General features: G+C 40.9%; 1 protein-coding gene across 1 annotated transcript; it reads right to left on the bottom strand.

Annotated features, from left to right (window-relative positions):
• Positions 1-2,922: 2,922 nt before the first annotated feature.
• On the bottom strand, positions 2,923-17,451 carry si:dkeyp-97a10.3. Its single transcript, XM_026372594.1, has 9 exons — positions 17,358-17,451; positions 17,174-17,231; positions 13,571-13,921; positions 12,137-12,403; positions 10,512-10,799; positions 10,063-10,176; positions 9,878-9,933; positions 7,796-9,724; positions 2,923-6,830 (listed from the first exon to the last, which is right to left on the bottom strand). The coding sequence occupies exons 2-9, from the start codon at positions 17,211-17,213 to the stop codon at positions 6,801-6,803; spliced, it is 3,075 nt and encodes a 1,024-aa protein (XP_026228379.1). The 5' UTR covers positions 17,214-17,231; positions 17,358-17,451; the 3' UTR covers positions 2,923-6,800.
• Positions 17,452-18,852: the final 1,401 nt, after the last annotated feature.

The raw sequence follows: 18,852 nt of genomic DNA on the forward strand, positions 1-18,852 counted from the left end.
CAAAATAATTTTAATAATTTGATAGTTACTTATCAAATTATTCACTAATAGGAATTTAAACGATAGAGATCTGATATTTAACAGTCCACATTTGATTGTTTTCTGTTTAATCTGTTCTGTGAGAGGAGTCCTCTTTGTTTTTAATAGGATCTTATGAATCATTAGGTCAATTTAGGTGGTCAGGGAGCAGACACTGTCACAGGGTTTTAGTAGTTTTGGTAGTTTTTGGGTGTTGACGACTACTACGACTAAGGAAACTGCAGAGAGGTGTTTAAGACTGCGTCTCTGCATCCTGAGATGTCAGGGTTTAGGTCTCCTAATAAACTCTGCCATGACTATGCCGTCTCTTCTAATCAGCCCAGGTTGTTTGCTGGACACCACTTAGCCAGCCAGCGGTCAAATGACGACGTCACTGGTCAGACTGGGAAGGCAATTTGCAATTGCAATGAGCAATTGTTATTTTATTCTTTCTTGTCCGGGCATAACACATATATATTGTGGTTTAGTGTAATCGGAAATGTTAATGAGCTGCCAACATTTAGCTGCATGTATTAAATCTATTCTCCTGTGTGGATGTTAAAGATGTATTAGGAATTTTAAAGTTTAGTCAGCCAAAGTCATTGAGCCCAGATAAATAGGCCAATACATTAATATCAAATAACTCACTGGGACCTGTTTTTAGCAAGGATGCATTGATGCAGACAAATGCCTGGCCATTAATAGCGACTGATAACAGGTTAATGGTATCTGTCTTAGCGAGGATGATGACTGCATGTGCATACAGAAAGATTGCATGTAGAAACAGTGGCATCATTACTAAGTGTTTTCAGCAGGCTGCCTAGTTTACCGTAGTCTGTATCTGTCAAGACTCTTTAATAAGAAGATGTGATCGCACCTTTCTGTGCATCTGTGTTAGCCGGGCTTTATCACACACCTACAGAGAGAGAGGGTTTTCAAATTTCCCCTGAATCTGGCGTGGATTATAATGAAGTAGTATTTTTGATTTAGTGTGCTCTGCTCTTCAGTCATATGAAAGTAGGCCAGAATCATAAACCAGTCAAGCAGTGAATGAAATGTATCCAGCCGGTGTCAGACAAATATAAGTCAAGCTAATAGGACAGGATAGCTTCTGTCCTGCTGGGTATTTAAAGCTCTACTGACAGCTGTATGATAAAAGGTGTGTGGCCCTTCACTGCAGACATGGCATGTAGAAGAGAAAGCTGTCTGCTTGTTAAATCAGGTTTCTACTTGACTGTATATACAGCACCCTGACAGTGTCAAAGGAGAGGAGCTGGGCTGAGCTGGTAGATAAGGCAAACTCACTTGGTTTTCTCTTTTCCCTCGTCCCCTCCCATAATTATCTCCACAGCATGGTGAACGGCAAATGCAGCTTTTCAGCCTCAGCCCCTGGATCCGGTATCTGAACTCAGTCACCTCCAGTTGCTAGGTTGGAATATTTGACTCTCTTGTTCACATTACAGTTGTTTAACTGGTAAATATTGATGTTCAGCGTATAACGTTGGGCCTGAACATTCAGTTCAGCAGAAACACACACTCTTGCTTAAGTCTGTACATTCAGGAGTTTCGCTGTCACTGCTTCATTTGTTCCAACGTGACCGCTACCTCGTATTCGCTAATGTTTCCTAATGATTACAGACTGTAAAACTTTAAATGAAGATCCAACAGAACGGTAATATCTATCTGGTTGCTGTGGGAACCTTGACTCTGCAAACCCTATCTCCTTTTCAGAAATGTTACCCGGCTATGTTAAGTATTCAAAACAGTCATAAAACTAATTTGTTCATGTCATAAGAAAACAAGTAGAAAGACAGAGGTCCACCGAGACCAGCTTTTAATGGAATAACTTCCGTTTCATCCTGTTCTTGCAGCTTACATATATTTTCAGCGAGTCATGCATCTGTTCTGTTTTCTACAAGCACCTTTCTTTTTTTCTGCTGAGGTTAGATATTTGCTGAGACACATGGCTTAATTATGAAAACTATCTGCACTGCAATTCTAAGAATCCACTCTTTCCTAGAAAATCTAACAAAAGATGTCTCCTGAACTATTTTTCTGGCCACTTCTGTGGTTTCAACATGGAAAGTGTGAACCTGCTCCATCACAGGCGGTGTGATGGCAAGATCTATTTCAGTTCTTTGACTGAAGTCCACTGAGTTAAGCAGCTATGAAAGCATTTGTTGTAAACCTACACAAATACATGGAAAACAGCTTTGAACCTGGTTGTGCAGCATCTGAGAAATAGATTTTTCATTGATGTATTTTAATGCCACAGAGAATATTAAAGATCTATTAAATAAGACTTTAAAACACAGATCTTTCAAAGTCTCTTTATTTAAAAGAGAAACCGTTTTATGAAAATATGAAATACAACATGATATGCTCCATTGAATCCAGAAAAGATTACAATAAAACAAAAAACCCTGTGAAGGTATTGTGTTTGATATGTATCCCTGAAGGCAGCAGTTCACCTTTAACCATCCATAAACAAGACTATGACATGAGGATTTCCTTGTTGCTGCAAAAACTGTACCTTTTACTTTGTGTTTCTGTGCTGGATTACAGACAAGAATAACTATGCTGCCTGTGGCTTATATTTTAATTTCAGCACAAGCCATAAAAGCACAGATGGCGAAGGCCTTAAGGACAAAAAAATGGTGGAAAGTGATCAATAGATAACCTCAAACAATTCTCTCACATGGCTCCCTCTTGTGGGATGAGGACTTATGTTGTTCCAGTGCAGTTTCAGCTTATGATTTACATTTTAGACACTCCCATCTAGAGTGATTTAGAGTTAGTGAGCTGTTGGGGATTCACTGTCCTGTTCAAGGACGTTTTGACTGGCTATGGCACAGACTCAAGCTATAAATTCAGGGTCATGCTGTCACACTCTAAAATGTTGAGTTTTTTTTTTTTTTTTTTCCAGCTGACCTGGTGTGTAAAGTTTAATCATAAATTTGTTTCATTTCACATCCCTCTGAGATTTACATTCATGTGCCATTTCACTAAAGGGGGTCAGTGCACAGAGGCAAAGGTTTGGTGTCTAGCTCAAGGACACTTTGACAGGGATGGACACATGCATCTCAAAGGATTTACCAGTTTATTTCTGTGATGATTTACACTTAAGAAGACCACCATGCCTCGACCTCGTTTTTTGCCCTCGTAGTGGAGAAAATGTGGTCTCACTGCAGTTGGTAAAAGTGTCGAGAAAAGCTGTATCATGCTATTTTATTCACGTGGTGATGTTATTTAATTAAACTAAATCCTATACAGGTCATGCCTCTCACCATCCTATTCTATTCCTATTTATAAAATGGCATCAAATCTACAAATATGTATGCCTGCTGAGCTGGAGTGAATTTAAATTAAATTTGGATTGGGATTATATAGGCCATCTTGTGGTATTTAGTTGTTCTGTGTACATCTACTGCAGTCTCCTGAGTAAAATCAACACAGGCTCCCTCCACACTTCAGGAAAGCTCACTGCTCCAGCTTGGCACACCAAAATGAGCATTCATCAATACAAAAAATGCTCTATTTGCACACACTACACTTGAGTTATGTTTGCTTTTAATTTATGCCTCAAAAGGGATGCGTAAACAATTACAATTACTTGCGGCAGTCACAGTAAATCACGGTAAATCGGTATACTAAAACAACACAAGCAGATTTACATGCAAATTGGCCCAGGGAAGGTGGCCACATCAGCATTTGAGTTTTAGTATGTTGTGTGCTTCAAGACTACCAGGAGTCTTGTAATTTCTGTTGTTTGGGCCATAAACAACACACTTCAGGCAAGACAGCAGGCACAGTATAGTATGTAAAGCACTGCATTTGTAAAACTGCTCCAAACTTTTCATAAATCACAGCATTCATGTGGAACCAGTAGGCAATGCCGTAACCTTTTCTAGTACCAGGTACTCAAATGCACTCCATCTCCACTCATTATAGTGCTAGACTACCGTGAAGTGTCTCCAATAGTGAGCAGCAGGACTGTTCATCAGAGGTGACGTACAAGTGGGAGCAAGGGATTGGGAGACTGATGGAGCTGTGATCCAAGCACACTCTCTGCACCTCCACAACAAGCCGAAGGAACAGATTTATCTGAGGAGAATCAACAACAGCGCTCGGTGTACACAGGCGCCATGCATAATTAGCACTATAGACACAGTGAGCAGAAATATGCTCAGACTGCAAACAGTTGTGTAATTCAAAAGAGCACCAGAATAAATAGGTGCTTTTGTGGTCTAACTTACTGTCAACATGTGTGAGGAGGTAATCTGTAGTGAAAATAAAAAGAGTGCATTCATTTTGAAAATAGAAGCAAATAAAACCCTAATTGTGCATCTGTGTTCTGTGAATCGTCACAACAAGCGACTTCGATTGTGATGGAAATAACTTGCAAATGTGGCAAATTTGAATGTTATTTTGGATTTGTGGATTTGAAGCGAGTAGATTTGGTTACTTGCATGCAAACACACACACTCAAAAAAAATTGTATTATTATTTGTATTGATAAAATAACATAACAGCAGTAGAACTATTAATTAATCCCAAACAACATTTGCTTGTTGCATCACAAACGGACATTCAACATCTGTCTAAACTATTTACAATCATTCATTTTCCAAAAACAAAGCACATTTCCAAGACAGTGAAGTAAATCTCATGTTCCAGATGTGCCGAACACTTGTTCATGTTGGTTTTCCAATTTGGATTTGAGCTTATTAAAGGATATGTTTGGCATTAGTCTGTCCCACAAAAAGACAGCTCTCTGCTCCACATCTGTTTGTTTCTACTGCAGACTTAAATCCCAGGTCACAAATTTATAGTTTTGTTTTCAAGAAGACTAAAGAATTTGTAATGAATAATGAAACAGCTGGGCACTGTAGATTTTAGCAAATTTTACAAATGTGTATTTGTCAGAGACTGTTTCTTGGAGGGAATAATACTGTTACAGCAGGATGATGAGGTTTGTGCAGACATACGGCAATGTCCATGTTTAAAGTAACGATGAACCAGGTCACTGAATTTTTGGTCAACATTGGAAGTCTATGACACAAAGGAATGAGACATCACATATGGTTTATACTCGTGTCAAACATAAACCACTCTTGTCTTTGAAAATCCATATTAATTTGGTCTTTAAAAAACATTTACCATAAACCCCTGAGTTTAAAAACACAAACATTATAAATCAATAAATAAATCATGTGTCAAAGCAACAATGACATCCCATCATTTTTAATGCGCTGTCCATGACCCAGCACAGACAATAAATTGTTACAGTGTGCTGTGTTAGCAGAAAGCATGACAGCTCGGGTCTGTGTACTGACCTCATGCTTGCACAGGTGTGATTATTTTCCATCTCATTTAAGTCACATAAATGCATTTAATTAATAGGCACCCATCCATTCGTGGGATCCCCTTCATAGCTAGCTGAGCATTGCTTCCAAGCACCACTGAGGCGAATCCTCTTAATTGAGAAGTGTCATAAGAGGCATCTTTAAACAGAAGGAACAAAATAAGTAGTTCCATGTAAACTAAGAGTGTCCCCTTGACTCATTTCTTCATTCATAATCGTCACTGTTCTCAGTGTCATGGATCTATTTTTTTTTTTTTTTCTTGTGATCAGTTGTTAATTTATTTATACTCCACGTCTGTTTTTCATGATCATAACTTGTGTTTATATTCATACATTTACTCTCGTGTAACACTTTGGGGTCAGGTCACATTGGACGCGTGTAGTTTGTCAGGTAGGCAGTTTCATTAGCTTCATCGGAAAGAAGAAGAAACAACCGACAGATGCTGCAAACTACCTAGTTCCACATACTGTGTGCAGAGGCTATAAAAATATTGCATAACACATGGTTCACAGACACATACAGAATAATTTACTTCAACTTAGCCTCACAGGCGTCACCTCATGAAAGCAGTTCAACAAAGTGGTTGGTTCTAAAAATAAGATAAAATACTCAGAGACTTCCTTTATACAGTAGAATGTCACAGATGGACCTTTTGGTGCATGTGTCACATGCGCTGAGCTCACCAGAAATAAATGCTTGTTGAACTTTCAGTCGCTCTCGAGTCTTCATTTGTGTTGCCTCCATGGGGAACAAAGGAGGAAAAATCACCAATCCATTTTTTATCTATCAGAGGGCCAGGATCCATCTGTTGCAGGGTCTTCTCTCATTTATTTTACTGTATGTCACTATTAGATCCTTCTGTCAGACAGAAACAGATATTCATGCAAGCACCTCAAGTGCATTTTGTCAAGGTAGTGTTGTTTAGGTTTGATGATGAATGGATGACAGGACATGAGCTTGGTCAGGAGCTATGGATCACTGAACTTGTCTTCTCTGAGCTGGCTCTTGGCAAAGTTTGATGCATGACCAGTGCTTCAGAAGTCAAAACAGTACAAAACATGTGGGTCTGGGGAATGATTTTTGGAAAATATCTTGTATAAAAAACCTACGGCGTCATTTGGTGTATTTAATTTAGACAAAAAAGGTCATATCAAGTCACAATCTGTCATTTCTTTCAAAGAAAACCAGACTGGATTAAAAAAAGTTAGGTTTTATCATCCCCATGGGAGACATATTTGTTTCTTTTACAAAAGAACTGACTTTAGGACTGAGATGCCAGGATGTGACAGCTTTTTTGAGAACTGAACCTTGTGCAGTCAGTCTTGCTTGGTGGTATATTGGATCATGTCTGTCAGCTGTTTGTTTGTGTCAGTGGATGCAGGACAGTTGTAGAGTGTTGTCTGCTGACATCTGTCATCATCTTGGTCTCCCTCTGTGAGCCTGTTGCTGGAAACACACAACAAGCCCTTCATTGCCAACATGTCAAGCAAAGGAAGAAGCAGAACCTCTGACACACAATACTACTTTCAAAAACTGCCATGGTGTCACAAACACTCTAGACTAAATACATTTTTCGGCATTGAGAAGACTGTCAATTGCAAAAATGCAACATTCACTTAAAGGTGCTGTCATCCTGAATGAAATACACTCTATACAGACAAAAACACAAACAGAGGAGGAGACAGTGCAGGGAGAAGCAGACCTACAACACTGCAAACATGCAAGCGCACAGGAAGCATGACATGAACATGACAGATTCGAAAAACATATCTGCCAAGCCAGTTTCCAAAAATGTTGGGACGCTGTGTAAAACGTAAATAAATACAGAATGTAATGATTTCCAAATAATTTAAAATAGTACAAAGACAATTTGTCATGCTTGGTAGATGTTTTACCTGCATTTGTAGATGCAGCAACAAAACCTGTTCTCTGACTTCCTGTGCAATGATTCCCACTAAAGAATAATGTCTGTTTTTACTGCAGTGCAGCCTGAGACTCAGGATATCACAGCCATTCGACATTGTTTTTGCCCTTGACTCTCGTATTCACATTCTCTGAATCTTTTAGGGATGAACTCCACATATTCCTTGCCGCTCTGAGATGCCTTTTCTATATGCTAATGTCAACATCAGCCTAATAAGTTGAGACGTTCCACCAGGTGTTTGTTTTCAGGATATATACGGTAACTTCTCCAATCTTCTGTTGCCACTGTTTTTGTACAGTGTTCCTGGCATCAAATTCAAACTTAGCTTGTATTTTGTCTTTGGACTATTTTCAAACAAGTATGAGTTTAAATGACTTTCAAACCATTTTGTTCTGTTTTATTTACATTTTACACAGCATCCCAACTTTTCTAGATACAGGGTTACATAATGCTACCCATGTGCAAACTATAATACTGTTACACTCACCTGCCGTGGGTGGTTGGAGTGGGCATGGTTGTGGGCGTGGGCATGTCTGTGGGTACTGATGTGCATGTGGCCCTTGGCAGGATGGTGATGATGGGCGGCAGCCATCATAGCAGGATGGTGCTGAACATGGTGCTGCTGTTGTAGATGCCGTTGAGCCACTTGTATGTTTGCAGGAGGTCTTGAGGGTTGAGGACCTCTAGTTGGGGATTTGTGTTGGGTACGCTCTCTGGGCAGGGTCTGAAACTCTGCAAGAGGAATAGCAGGAGGGGGAGTTGGTGGGCCCTGAACCCCAGCAACGGGAGCTCGAGCTTGTGGTCCAGGGTGAAGCAGGGCAGCCTGTGTCTGTTGTCTCCGATTCTGAAATGTTTGAACTCTCTCAGTATGGGCTTGAAGTGAAGCCTGGGTCAGGTTACTGGGATTTGGCTGGGCAGAAGGTTGAGGGATTGGAGCAGTGCCTCTTTGGCGAGGCTGGATGGCATCGTGTATGACAGGCTGTGTCCATGTGCCCAGGCCTTGTGGTGGTGTTTGAATCTGTGCTGTTCTATGATGCTGGGCCATGTGTGCCTGTGGAAGGTGATTAGGATCAGCCAAAGCTCTTGTATCTGTACTCTTTGGTGAGGTCAGTCCCTGTTGTGTTGCAAGTCCTTGTGACACAGCAGAGCGGCCTACAGATGCCTGCTGGCTCATGAGAGGTAGAGCCTGGGGGTTATTGCTGTGTGTGGCTTCCTGCCTGGGGGCGGTCTGGCGACCAAGCAGACCTCTGATGTCTTGCTGAGCACTCTCCCTTTGTCTGTCATGGTTTCTCTGTGTGTGGTTTGTAGCCACAAGCTGTGTTACACTGCGAGTATTTGAGTTTAGAAGATCAGCTGAACGGCTCCGTGTCCGTCTGTCCACTGATGGTGCATCTTGTCTGGTTGGAGCTCTGCTCCGGGAAGTGGTTTGGCTCTGAGGTCGAGGCTGAGACCTGTTTGGCATCCTTGCCTCTCGTAGAGGAGGGTGGGTGGTGTAATCTGTTGTAGAGCTATTTGTAGTACTGGAGTCTGTGGAGTCAGATGTGGCCTCAGGTGATGATTGTCTTCGTTGGATACTGCCAGTGGGATACGCTGGTGTCCCTCGAAGGAGATCCCAGGACATCTGTCGAAGGGTGGAGCTGGGAGTGGTATCATGTCTTCCTGAGGTTCTATCAGACCTGCTTCGATGCGTTTCCTGCTGGTAGGTCTGCGTGTTTGCATTTCTCTGAGAAGTGTTATTACTGTTATAGTGTGTGTATCCAGTCGGGATAAGTCCAGGCTGGTGCTGATAACCTGGGTCTCTAGGATAGGACTGCCCACTTTGCTCTCTGGGATTTGATTGCTGTGTATTTATCAGGTTCAGTTGGGTTTGTGGAGTATGATTATTGGCTGTATTGGTAACAGGAAATGAGTTGTCCAGCTGAGACTGCTGGCCATTGGCTGGGTATGAGGTAAGATTGACGTGAATTGTGGGCATCTGCGCGTTGTTGTTTTGCTGCGCAGTTTGCGGCAGTGTGTTAAGGTTGACGTGGACTGACGGTGGCCGGGCGCCGCCCTGGGTGGTGCCAGTCTGAATGAGAATGTTAGGATTTTGTTGTTGTGTGTTTGACAATGTGTTTGCATTGTGAGCATCAGTGTGCATGAAAGCCGGGTTGTCAATGCCATTGTGCGGGTATGAATTGGTGTTCTGAATAGCATTGTGTAGGAGTCCATTTGTGTGCGTACGACCATTGTCTTGGTGTGTGTCAGAGTTATGCAGGCCGTTCTGTGGCAGCGTCTGTAAGTTGCTGCGGCTTTCAAGGGGGAATGTGTACAAGCGGTCAGGTTGGAGTGTGTGTGTGTTTCTGTTTCTATGATAGAGCGGGGGGGTGGGACCTTGGCCCAATTCCCTTGCACCATTAGCTTGTGGATCTGGAGGCTTAATGGGAGCAGATGAAAAATGAGGGGAGGGAGAGAAGAGACAGCAAAAGAAAGATGGAATGAGGGGGTTAGTTTGTGAACAGCCCTTTAGCATGGACAAGACAAGACTAAATCAATAGTGAAACATATGTTAACTGTTGTAGTGGCTTACTGTAGTCTGTGGGTTGGTCTTCTGAACCACCACAGTGTCCCTTTGTCTCTGGGGTGCTGTAGAAATTAAACAACACCACTTTAATGAAAGAAAACACGCAATGGGAGAACATAGATGGACACTGAGATCATCAAGACGTTTTCAAAGGGACTAAACACACATTGAAAAGGGTCAAACGGACTTACCCCGCCTCTTCTGTGCGAAAAAAACAATGAGCACGATGAGGAGCACGATGATAACGATCAGCAGTAAACTTCCAATCACAATTCCCACCACTTCCCCTACACTGAGACATATGCCTGAAATAGAAAGCATGGTGTCAAAGGGGGAGAATTAATAAAGGTAATGAGTCTGGAGCTCAGACAGACAAGAGACGGAAAAGCAAAAACAGACAGAGGGGAGGAGGGGAAGATTCTATAAAAGGATGATAAAGTAAGAGCAGAGAGAGACAGAAATGAAAATAAAGGAAAAGGAGTGTGAAAGTCACTGAATGACTTTGACCACATTCTCAACAGATCAATCTCCCAGGATACTTTCTGTCCCTCTCCTGTCGTGAAGACAGATACAGGGACAGAGTCCAAAACCAACCTTCATCATTATCAGTCACAGAGAGGTCAGCATCCCCATAACTCACCGACGATGGCCAAGGCTGTCCCTTGCGTTGACGTGTTTCCAGTAATGCTGTTTGTGGCCGTGCAGGTGTACTGGCCACTCTGATTGGTCGAGAAAGTCTGAAGAGTGAGCACCCCGCTGGTCGACTGGCTGGATGTGACAGGTTGTCCGTTATATTGCCATGAGTAGAGGGCAGGGGGCAACGAGGTGGACGTACAGGTGATGCTCACCGTCTGTCCCACCAACACATCCCCTCCGCCGACACACGCTTTTGGGCTCTGCTTGGTCAGAACAGGCGTGTCCGGTCCATCTGGTTTGGTGATGATCAGAGGACATCAATATCAGCATCAAGGAGATTTTGGGTTCCCAAAAAGCTTATTCTAAATCAAGGACTATTCATGTTGGGGAAAAGGATTATTATTTTGTCAATTTTGAGCTTAAGTCATAACATCTGGCTGAATCGCTCTAGTAAACCCTTTTAGATCTTGTCAGCACATAACTGAGCTAATGAGGGAAAATAAAATCGCAATGACTGTGTGAAGTGCCACCTCTTGAATCAACATGTGTCTTAACATTTCATATTTACAGTAGAATCTGATTGGCGTGTGAGGAGAACGGTGCATTAAAAATGTTGCGCAGAGGCTGAAACGGAAAGGAGAGCATAATGAGGAGACACTTCCCAGATGGGTTACTGCAGCCTGCTGTTCAACACAGTTTTGTATTAGTCACACTATAATTTACATACTACCCTTTAAATAAACATGACTTTCTGTTATATAAGTGAATAAATAATGAAAAATCTAATAATGAAAAACACAACTGTGTAATTAAAGGAATAGCTTAATATATTTATTCACTGATTTCCTGTTGTCTCCAATTATTACTTGGCAACCTCACATTGGCAACAACAAGTCAACATGTACAAAAAGAATATGGCACATAACCCCATGTAAAACCATAATTTTTACACTTCGCTTTTTGTACAGATTAAACTAACATAAACATATAAAATGCTAATCACACAGCTTTTGGTATTTTTATCCCAAAGCGATTTTCCATTTATACATTCAGGCAATTTAAATTTGAAGGTTTGCTGCCTTTTCCATTTCACATTATTCTAAATTAAATGTTGTCGGGTTTTGCGCTATTAGTCAGACAAAACATACATTTCAAGATCTCGCCTTAATTTCCGGGAAGATATGAATATAAATTATTTGTTACTAGACTGAATCTCTAGTGTTATGAGATTCAGTCAGAACAGCAAACAGTAACTGTGATAGTTATATCAAAAATTCCCTCTATAACCGAGTTCAATTTTGTTGAATATGAGCTAATGGTTACTCTAAATTGCTTCCATGTAATTATTTTTGCCTAAGCTAATGTTATAGTAAGTGATTTTTATGTGGTCCAAAGGAACCTATGCTAGTTTAGGACAGTCACTCCTTGTTTTTTACTGTCAAATCAGAATAAATCATGCGATCAAGACTAACCTAGAAGCACTATGTGCTTATTGAGGTATGCCCGGTGCAATGCTGGTGCAAGTCAGCACCCTGTATGCAGTGCAGTGCGGATAAGAAGATAAGCTACTGCTATTTGCAGTAGCTACAGCTGATTAGCTGTCACTTGTCTTGATCAGTGTAAACTCACAGTAGACAGTGAGGGTCAGTGAGGCGGTGTTGGCGCTGACAGGGTTGCTGACGGTACATGTGTATGTCCCCGCATCACCACGTTGGGCTGGGTTGATGACCAGAGAGCCACCTGAGATGGTTATCCTGGAGCTGGTAGTGATGGCTGCACCATTTTTGCCCCACTGAACTGTAATTCCAGTCCCAGCAGTCCATGCACAGCTCAAAGACACATTTGCCCCCTCTATCGCCACTGAGGGAGCAACCAGAGTCACCCCGGCCACTGCATCTAGAGGGAGAATAAAAAAAATAAAGATTTCTCCTTAAAGCTACATAAGCAAAATGATATAGAAAATGTTACTGACTGCATTATTACAGTAAGTACTGGATGGGAGTATGGGAGAGCACACTTGAAAACTTGGAGTGACAGAACAATAGAGGGCAGTTTTATGTATCTGTTGAGGATAATTTGTTGTAATCAAAGCAAGTGAGATCTGAGAAGGGATAGAATTTAGATAGAAGCACAGATGGTGAATAAGGGGGCAGACGGTATGAGTGGTAGCTGAGATGCCTCTTGGCGAGCAGCCTAAGTTAAATAATTGGAGAGGGAGAAGGGAGGCCGTACGGACAGAGGAGGAGGAGGAGGAGGCTGTGACTAAGAGAGACTCACAGCAGCAACAGCAAACAAACGAAAAGTATTCGAGCAAACAGCTCTCATCACTTGCATTGTTACAGACTTTCCATTTGCCTATGACTCAATAATAGCATTTTATATTTTAGGATTTCAGCCGCCTCTCATTTCTGGAGTAAGCTATGAGTGACTAAGTGGGAGGTTGAGAGTCGTGCTCAAGGACGCGGCTGTTCCACGACATGAGCTAGGTGTTGGGAGTTTGGAGGATGTGACCTTTCAGCAATAATACACTAGTGCTTCCAACACTTTGGTCACCCTGCCACCCCATTAGTGCTGGTGGTAACAGAAATGAGAGAGACCGTACGTCATCCCTCCAGCGTTGGCGGATGACGGAAAATGAAGAGAGCCACTCAGCTGTTCAGGCTCCATTACAGTACTAAATGTAAATGAATGCCAATACAGTAGGTAGGCTGCTGTATGGAAATGTAATGCTGCATTTAGACGGCTACAGTATCAAACATCTAAGAGCATGCAAACTGCATATCAAATGGGTTTTAATTAGCATAAAGCCCTGAGCCATGTTCATCCCCTCCTCCTTTTTCATTAATTTTACCTCGCCTACTATGGGTCACTAATTTCATTATACCTCCCAGACTAATTCTCTTCCTCCCAAAATCCTCCCCCTCCTCTTTTTACTCCCTTCTGTTCCTCCTTAACATTATCACTTCCCTCAAAACCATGCTCTCCTGCACACTCCACCAATCCTCCGACCTTCCCTTCTATTCCTCCTCTTCGCTCTTAAGCGAACACCTCTTTATCTCTTACCAAACACGCTCAGTCGTATTGATCTGGAGTTAGAGGTCTGGCCTGTAGAAGCAATGGGGATCACAGACACTGTGTAGTTTCCTGCATCTTGGAGCTGGGCGCTTCCAATGCGAAGCTGGGTGGCGGTGATGGTGACCCTGCCCAAGAACTGTGGGACCGGGTTAACCACTGCAGCTCCTCCAGCCCACAGACCCAGAGTGACTCCTCCTTGGTACTGCCATGTCATGGACAGAACCTGAGGCACCGTCAGCACTGTAAACAGTGTGTCAGTCCCGGTTTGAACAAACACCGGGTCTGTCTGGAACTGGATGGCCACTGGATTCTGAGCCAGCACATTAGCAGGGAGCAGGACTAAACAGAGCATAAAAGAAGAGAAAATCATCAGTGCAAAGTTCGTCTAGTCAAGTATTTAGTACATATTAGTATATTATATAGTATAAATTTATTTATATATTTCAGTGGGGGCATTTGTACTTTTTAGAATTTGACAATGTCCAATTGTGTCCCCCTTGTAGCATTTCAGAGGTCTACGAGTTGTTAACCATTTCACCAAATGCTGGTAAATAGCTAAATATATTGTTATAAAGTTGGATTTTAATAATTTTAAGGCTCAAAACCTTAAAATTCACAGCCATGCTAGGAGCTCTGAAGAGGCACAGTGGTGTTTTGAGCTAAATGCTAACATTTAGTTTGTTGGCATGCTGACATTTGATAATTAGCTGTAAACACAGCTGGGGCTGACTGGAATACCACTGGATTATGACTAAAATACCTGCAAAACTACAGCTTTGCCTAAATATGTATTGCAGTGCATGTATTTGTGAACAGGCAGGAGGTCAGGTGTCTTAGGTGCTATCTGTTGGCGGCACCTGGGGGTTATTCAATGTCCTCACTGATTATAGTCTTCATGTATGAGTATATTTATATAGTTTATTCTGTCCAAAATCTAAATATATCAAGTTACTCACACACATATATAGATTTAAACTTTTTTTTTTCTTTGTTGCATTTGCCTTTATATTTTCTTTCCTCTTTACATTCTCTCTGTCTTTGACAAAAAGCAGCTCTAACAAGGAAAACCTATTTCCCTTAGGGATTAATAAAGTTTCATGATTCGTCAGGTTTATAACATTTCAGTTACAGGAGCCATTTTTCTACACACAATAAGTACTTTTACTTTAAGAGCACTTTTGTGATAATACCTCAGTACTGAAGGATCTGAATACTACTTTCCCCACTGCAGAGAATAAAATCTATCCGTACACACAGACTAGGCTCAAGGGGTAAAAACCCATTAGTAAGGTACACACTCGTTCCCTTCTTGCACATTTCACACCATGTTTTTTTGATTGTAAGTGATCCCAAGCAAACATCTATTTTGTGTTTTTGTTAGCCTGACTTAACGTAAGCCGCGTTGAAATCATATTTGCTGTCTCTCCTCTCAAGAATCAGTGGTGTATTATCCATTTTTCAAAAACACAGTTGTAAAGAGCCATTGATTTTACACATTCAGGCATTTAACTGTTGTATGCTGGTTGTCCATTTGTAGTCTGCATGTGAATGAAGATGGAAAAAAAATCTGTGCTTCTGTATTTGGCTGCCAGTCCTCCCTCTTGTTTGTGTCGATATTACAGATTCAGGCAGGAAAACCCAAGCTGAATGGCAATGCCCTTTTACTGGCACGTAAAGCTACCACACAAGAACATTCTGGCCAATGAATTATACTTAATCAAATCAATATGGTCATGATCAGTCTCGCTGGACAGCTTTTCACACAAACTTCACAGGGGACCAGAGTATAAAATGATGAGCCAACAACACCATGGATTGCGTTCAGATTCCCACACTGAGTTTTTAAAGACAACATAAGTGTTTCAGTGCTCCATTAAAAATATCTGTGGCCTTTTTTTCCCACCAGCAACAGAAACAAAGAGTCATGGGTTAGAAGTGAGAAAACGCCAATGAGTGATGCTGCACAGTGTTGATCACCATCCTGCACCAATGTTTCACTTTGACAGAGCCAAAAACCTCCCGTTGCCTTTAGCACAAAGGTTTGAGAATCTGAAGCAGATCAAATATCTTGTTAATATGCTCCTAAGAGTCAGAATTTAAAAGGTTACACCTTTATTTTCAACTACTTTATATTTATATGAACTATTTATGGGAATCTTGTTGCTGATACTTGCTTCGAAAGAGCAATGGCACAGAGCCCAGAAGTTGCCTGTTGCCAACAACTGGAGTAAAAGTGAAAAGATGATAAAACTATAAACTACACATGCAGCCAGAAAAGTTTACTTTACTGTGCAGAATTTTTCGGTTTCAGTAGGTCAGTTTAAAAAGGCCTAATGGTTCATTTCAACAATCGATTTGTGATGTTTTTCTAAGCTTTCTTTTTCTGGAAATAAAAATAATCACTTCAATAATCGCTGCATCAAAGGATGTTCATTAAGATGTACATGTACATTAAATGTTTTTATATAAAGTGTAGGGTGAAATAATATTAAGTATTATCAATTGTTGATACACAGCTGCAAAATTTATATTTAATTATACAAAAAGGGTGTATGTTCTTGCTCTAAATAGTATCATTCATGCATGAACAACAATCTTTAGTTAATGAACAAATTAAAATATCATTTACAATCCTGGGGCTAATTTTAATAGCTCCTCCTGCAGCAGCTGCACAACACCAAATGCAGATATTTGCTGCTCGATTATTTTCTGCATTCAAGAAGCAGCAAAGGTGGTAATAATGATCCATTATACACACAGTGCTCGTTTAGTATCCATTACGTAATATTGTCACAAATGTAAAATGCAGTGCACTAGGGGGGTAAAGCGGGCATTTTTCTTTAATTTAGTTAAAATCTGCAGATCACAGCAAAAGCCTCTGTCTTGTTTTCCAACTTGTCCACTACTTTTGGCACTCAGTCTTGTGCTCTTGATAATATTAGGGAGCAATTCGACTTCATAAAGATTTATTTTAGGAGTCTACAGTATATCTGACTAAATACTAACACTTCAAAGTCATATTTTGACGAACAACAGCTACGTTTCAGCACCAATAGCTGGCCTATTGTTCACGAATGAACAACAAGCACAGAGCCTGCAGCATCGCCCATCCTTTAACAGCATACCGAGCACAACCCAAATATAACTTAGATCCCAATCGCTGTGACTCAGCCTGAAAGCTCAGGTGTACGAGAGTAAACTTCCATTTTCAAAACTCAGGAGAGAGCAGAGGTGAGTGGTTAATCGTAAGACACGACTGGTTAGAGTGGGGGTGAAGGTTTGGTTCGTGATAAGGTGAGAGGGCACAGCTGTCTTCAGAGATACACACTTTCCTTCCTCCAGAATCTACTCCCAAGACTTGGGATCTAATGACAGTGATCAGTCTGTGCACAGGCGGGAATGCTGCCGTGCAGGTTTAAGGGCAGATCCCACAATCTCTTTGCTTTCAGTGCACAAGTTTTTCTAAACGTGCCTGGAATGCCGCCACTCCTCTTCAATGACTTACTCTTCCTACACTGAGAATCTTTAGAGACTTTTCCTGAACCGTTTGAAACGTTTGAACGTGAGGAAACAACGTGTAATATGTTTTACCTGCCAGTGACAGACTGATAAGAAGCAAAGGTCGTCTCATGTCGTCAGTCAGGGCGGTCTGCAGAGAGATTAGGTCATTTAATAATTGTGAATTACTGTTGGTATGAAATCAGCCTCTACAGAGGCCTGGGATTCAGAACTCTGCTACGGTTATTTTATAAAATGAAAAATATATAAAACTTACTACTTAGCTTTTCTTCAGCGTTCATGTTGTGCTCACATCAGCTTCAGTATCGAGTTGTGTATACTAACTACCGCAGCGGACCTACTTCCTGTTTACCTTACCCTACCTTACCTCACCTGTGAAGGATACACCTATTCTAAAAGGGCCAGCTACCTTTAACTGACACCTGTACTCACTGCTCAGATTGAAATTAAAGATTAAGCTACCTAGCTGTAATAAAGTACTAAATAATCCTACCTCGATCAGATACAACAGTTTAACACTGCCAATGCAATGACAATTATTAACAATAATTAATAATTAACCTGAAAAAGTGTTTTTTCCTTCTTCTCTAAAACATTAATGAACTAATTAATAAACAGTAGTTGCAGTCATATTAGCATCTGAATGTAATACTTTTACTTGTAACATAACAAATATTGTAGTAATAATTACATCGTTGTATTGGCACTTGTACTTGAGGAAAGATTAATAATGAGAACTATTATTTGTAATGAATTCGGAACTGAATTGAATTTAAAAACCCACTGCATGGAAAACAACGTGGAGCAAATAAACTGAATTTGAATTCATGTTTTCAGGATGGTGTTAAACACCTCTGGCTCGCAGAAAGACATAAAGTGTATGGATCATTTGTGCCGAATGCAATCAGTGCATTCAATAGGCATCTGTGAAGAGTCCTCATGTTGTATTGGTGATGTTTTATTGTGTGTGTGTGAGGGGGGTAGGGGGGGTCTGTACACTTTAATTGTTTTGTATTGTTTAACTAATTGTTATTTTTGGGGGTTGTTTTTAAACAGTGAGGGATTGAAACAAAGACAATAAAAGGTAATAAAAGGTAGACAATAAAGTCCTGTTTGATGCTTTTCTTTACACATATTCAAAAATAAAGTATTGAATCATTTACAATCCACATGTGATAAAGATGTTGAAACTGCATCAGAAACTATAATTGCAGTTGGTGTAAGCCTCATTATTCTACCCTTTACAGTTTTTGAAAGGGTTTTTAGATCAGTGAAATTCACTCATGCAGAGACTCTTTCCAATTGTCAGAGAATAGAAAATAGGTTTTATTTTCCCAAATGATGATGATTGCTCCTTTTGACATTCACGATCCAAGGTCATTTTCATTAGTACTGGCTCCAGCGTGACGTGTCAGCTACAATCTGATTAAGAGGTTGATGCAATTATGTGATATGATGCAATAACATCTTTATACATTTAATGATTTCTTTAATTCATTCATTTGTGCAATGATATGGATTCATGTTAGGCAAAACCAGATGTTAATTATTTTGCATATGGAACCAGAAGCGTGCGATGATGTCTGAAGAGACAGAGGCCAATATGAGGGCAAATTGTTGATATTTTTCAGCTGATGTATTAGTGCCACCCACTGGCTAATGCCAGCTAACAGCACCACTCTGTGGACAAAGATCTCAGTGGGAGCCACAGCTGCGAGTCCCATGATTATTCATAAACCCTCTGCAAATAC

The sequence above is a fragment of the Anabas testudineus genome, chromosome 16, assembly GCF_900324465.2.
Source record: "Anabas testudineus chromosome 16, fAnaTes1.2, whole genome shotgun sequence".
Classification (NCBI taxonomy): Eukaryota; Metazoa; Chordata; class Actinopteri; order Anabantiformes; family Anabantidae; genus Anabas; species Anabas testudineus.

What these genes read in the sequence shown, in the direction of transcription:
- si:dkeyp-97a10.3 (XM_026372594.1), bottom strand. Translation starts at nt 17,213, where the DNA reads ATGAGACGACCTTTGCTTCTTATCAGTCTGTCACTGGCAG. An exon ending in TATCAGTCTGTCACTGGCAG is followed by an intron (nt 13,922 to 17,173) that starts GTAAAACATATT and finishes TGCTCTGTTTAG; the next exon opens with TCCTGCTCCCTGCTAATGTG. An exon ending in AATACGACTGAGCGTGTTTG is followed by an intron (nt 12,404 to 13,570) that starts GTAAGAGATAAA and finishes TTCTCCCTCTAG; the next exon opens with ATGCAGTGGCCGGGGTGACT.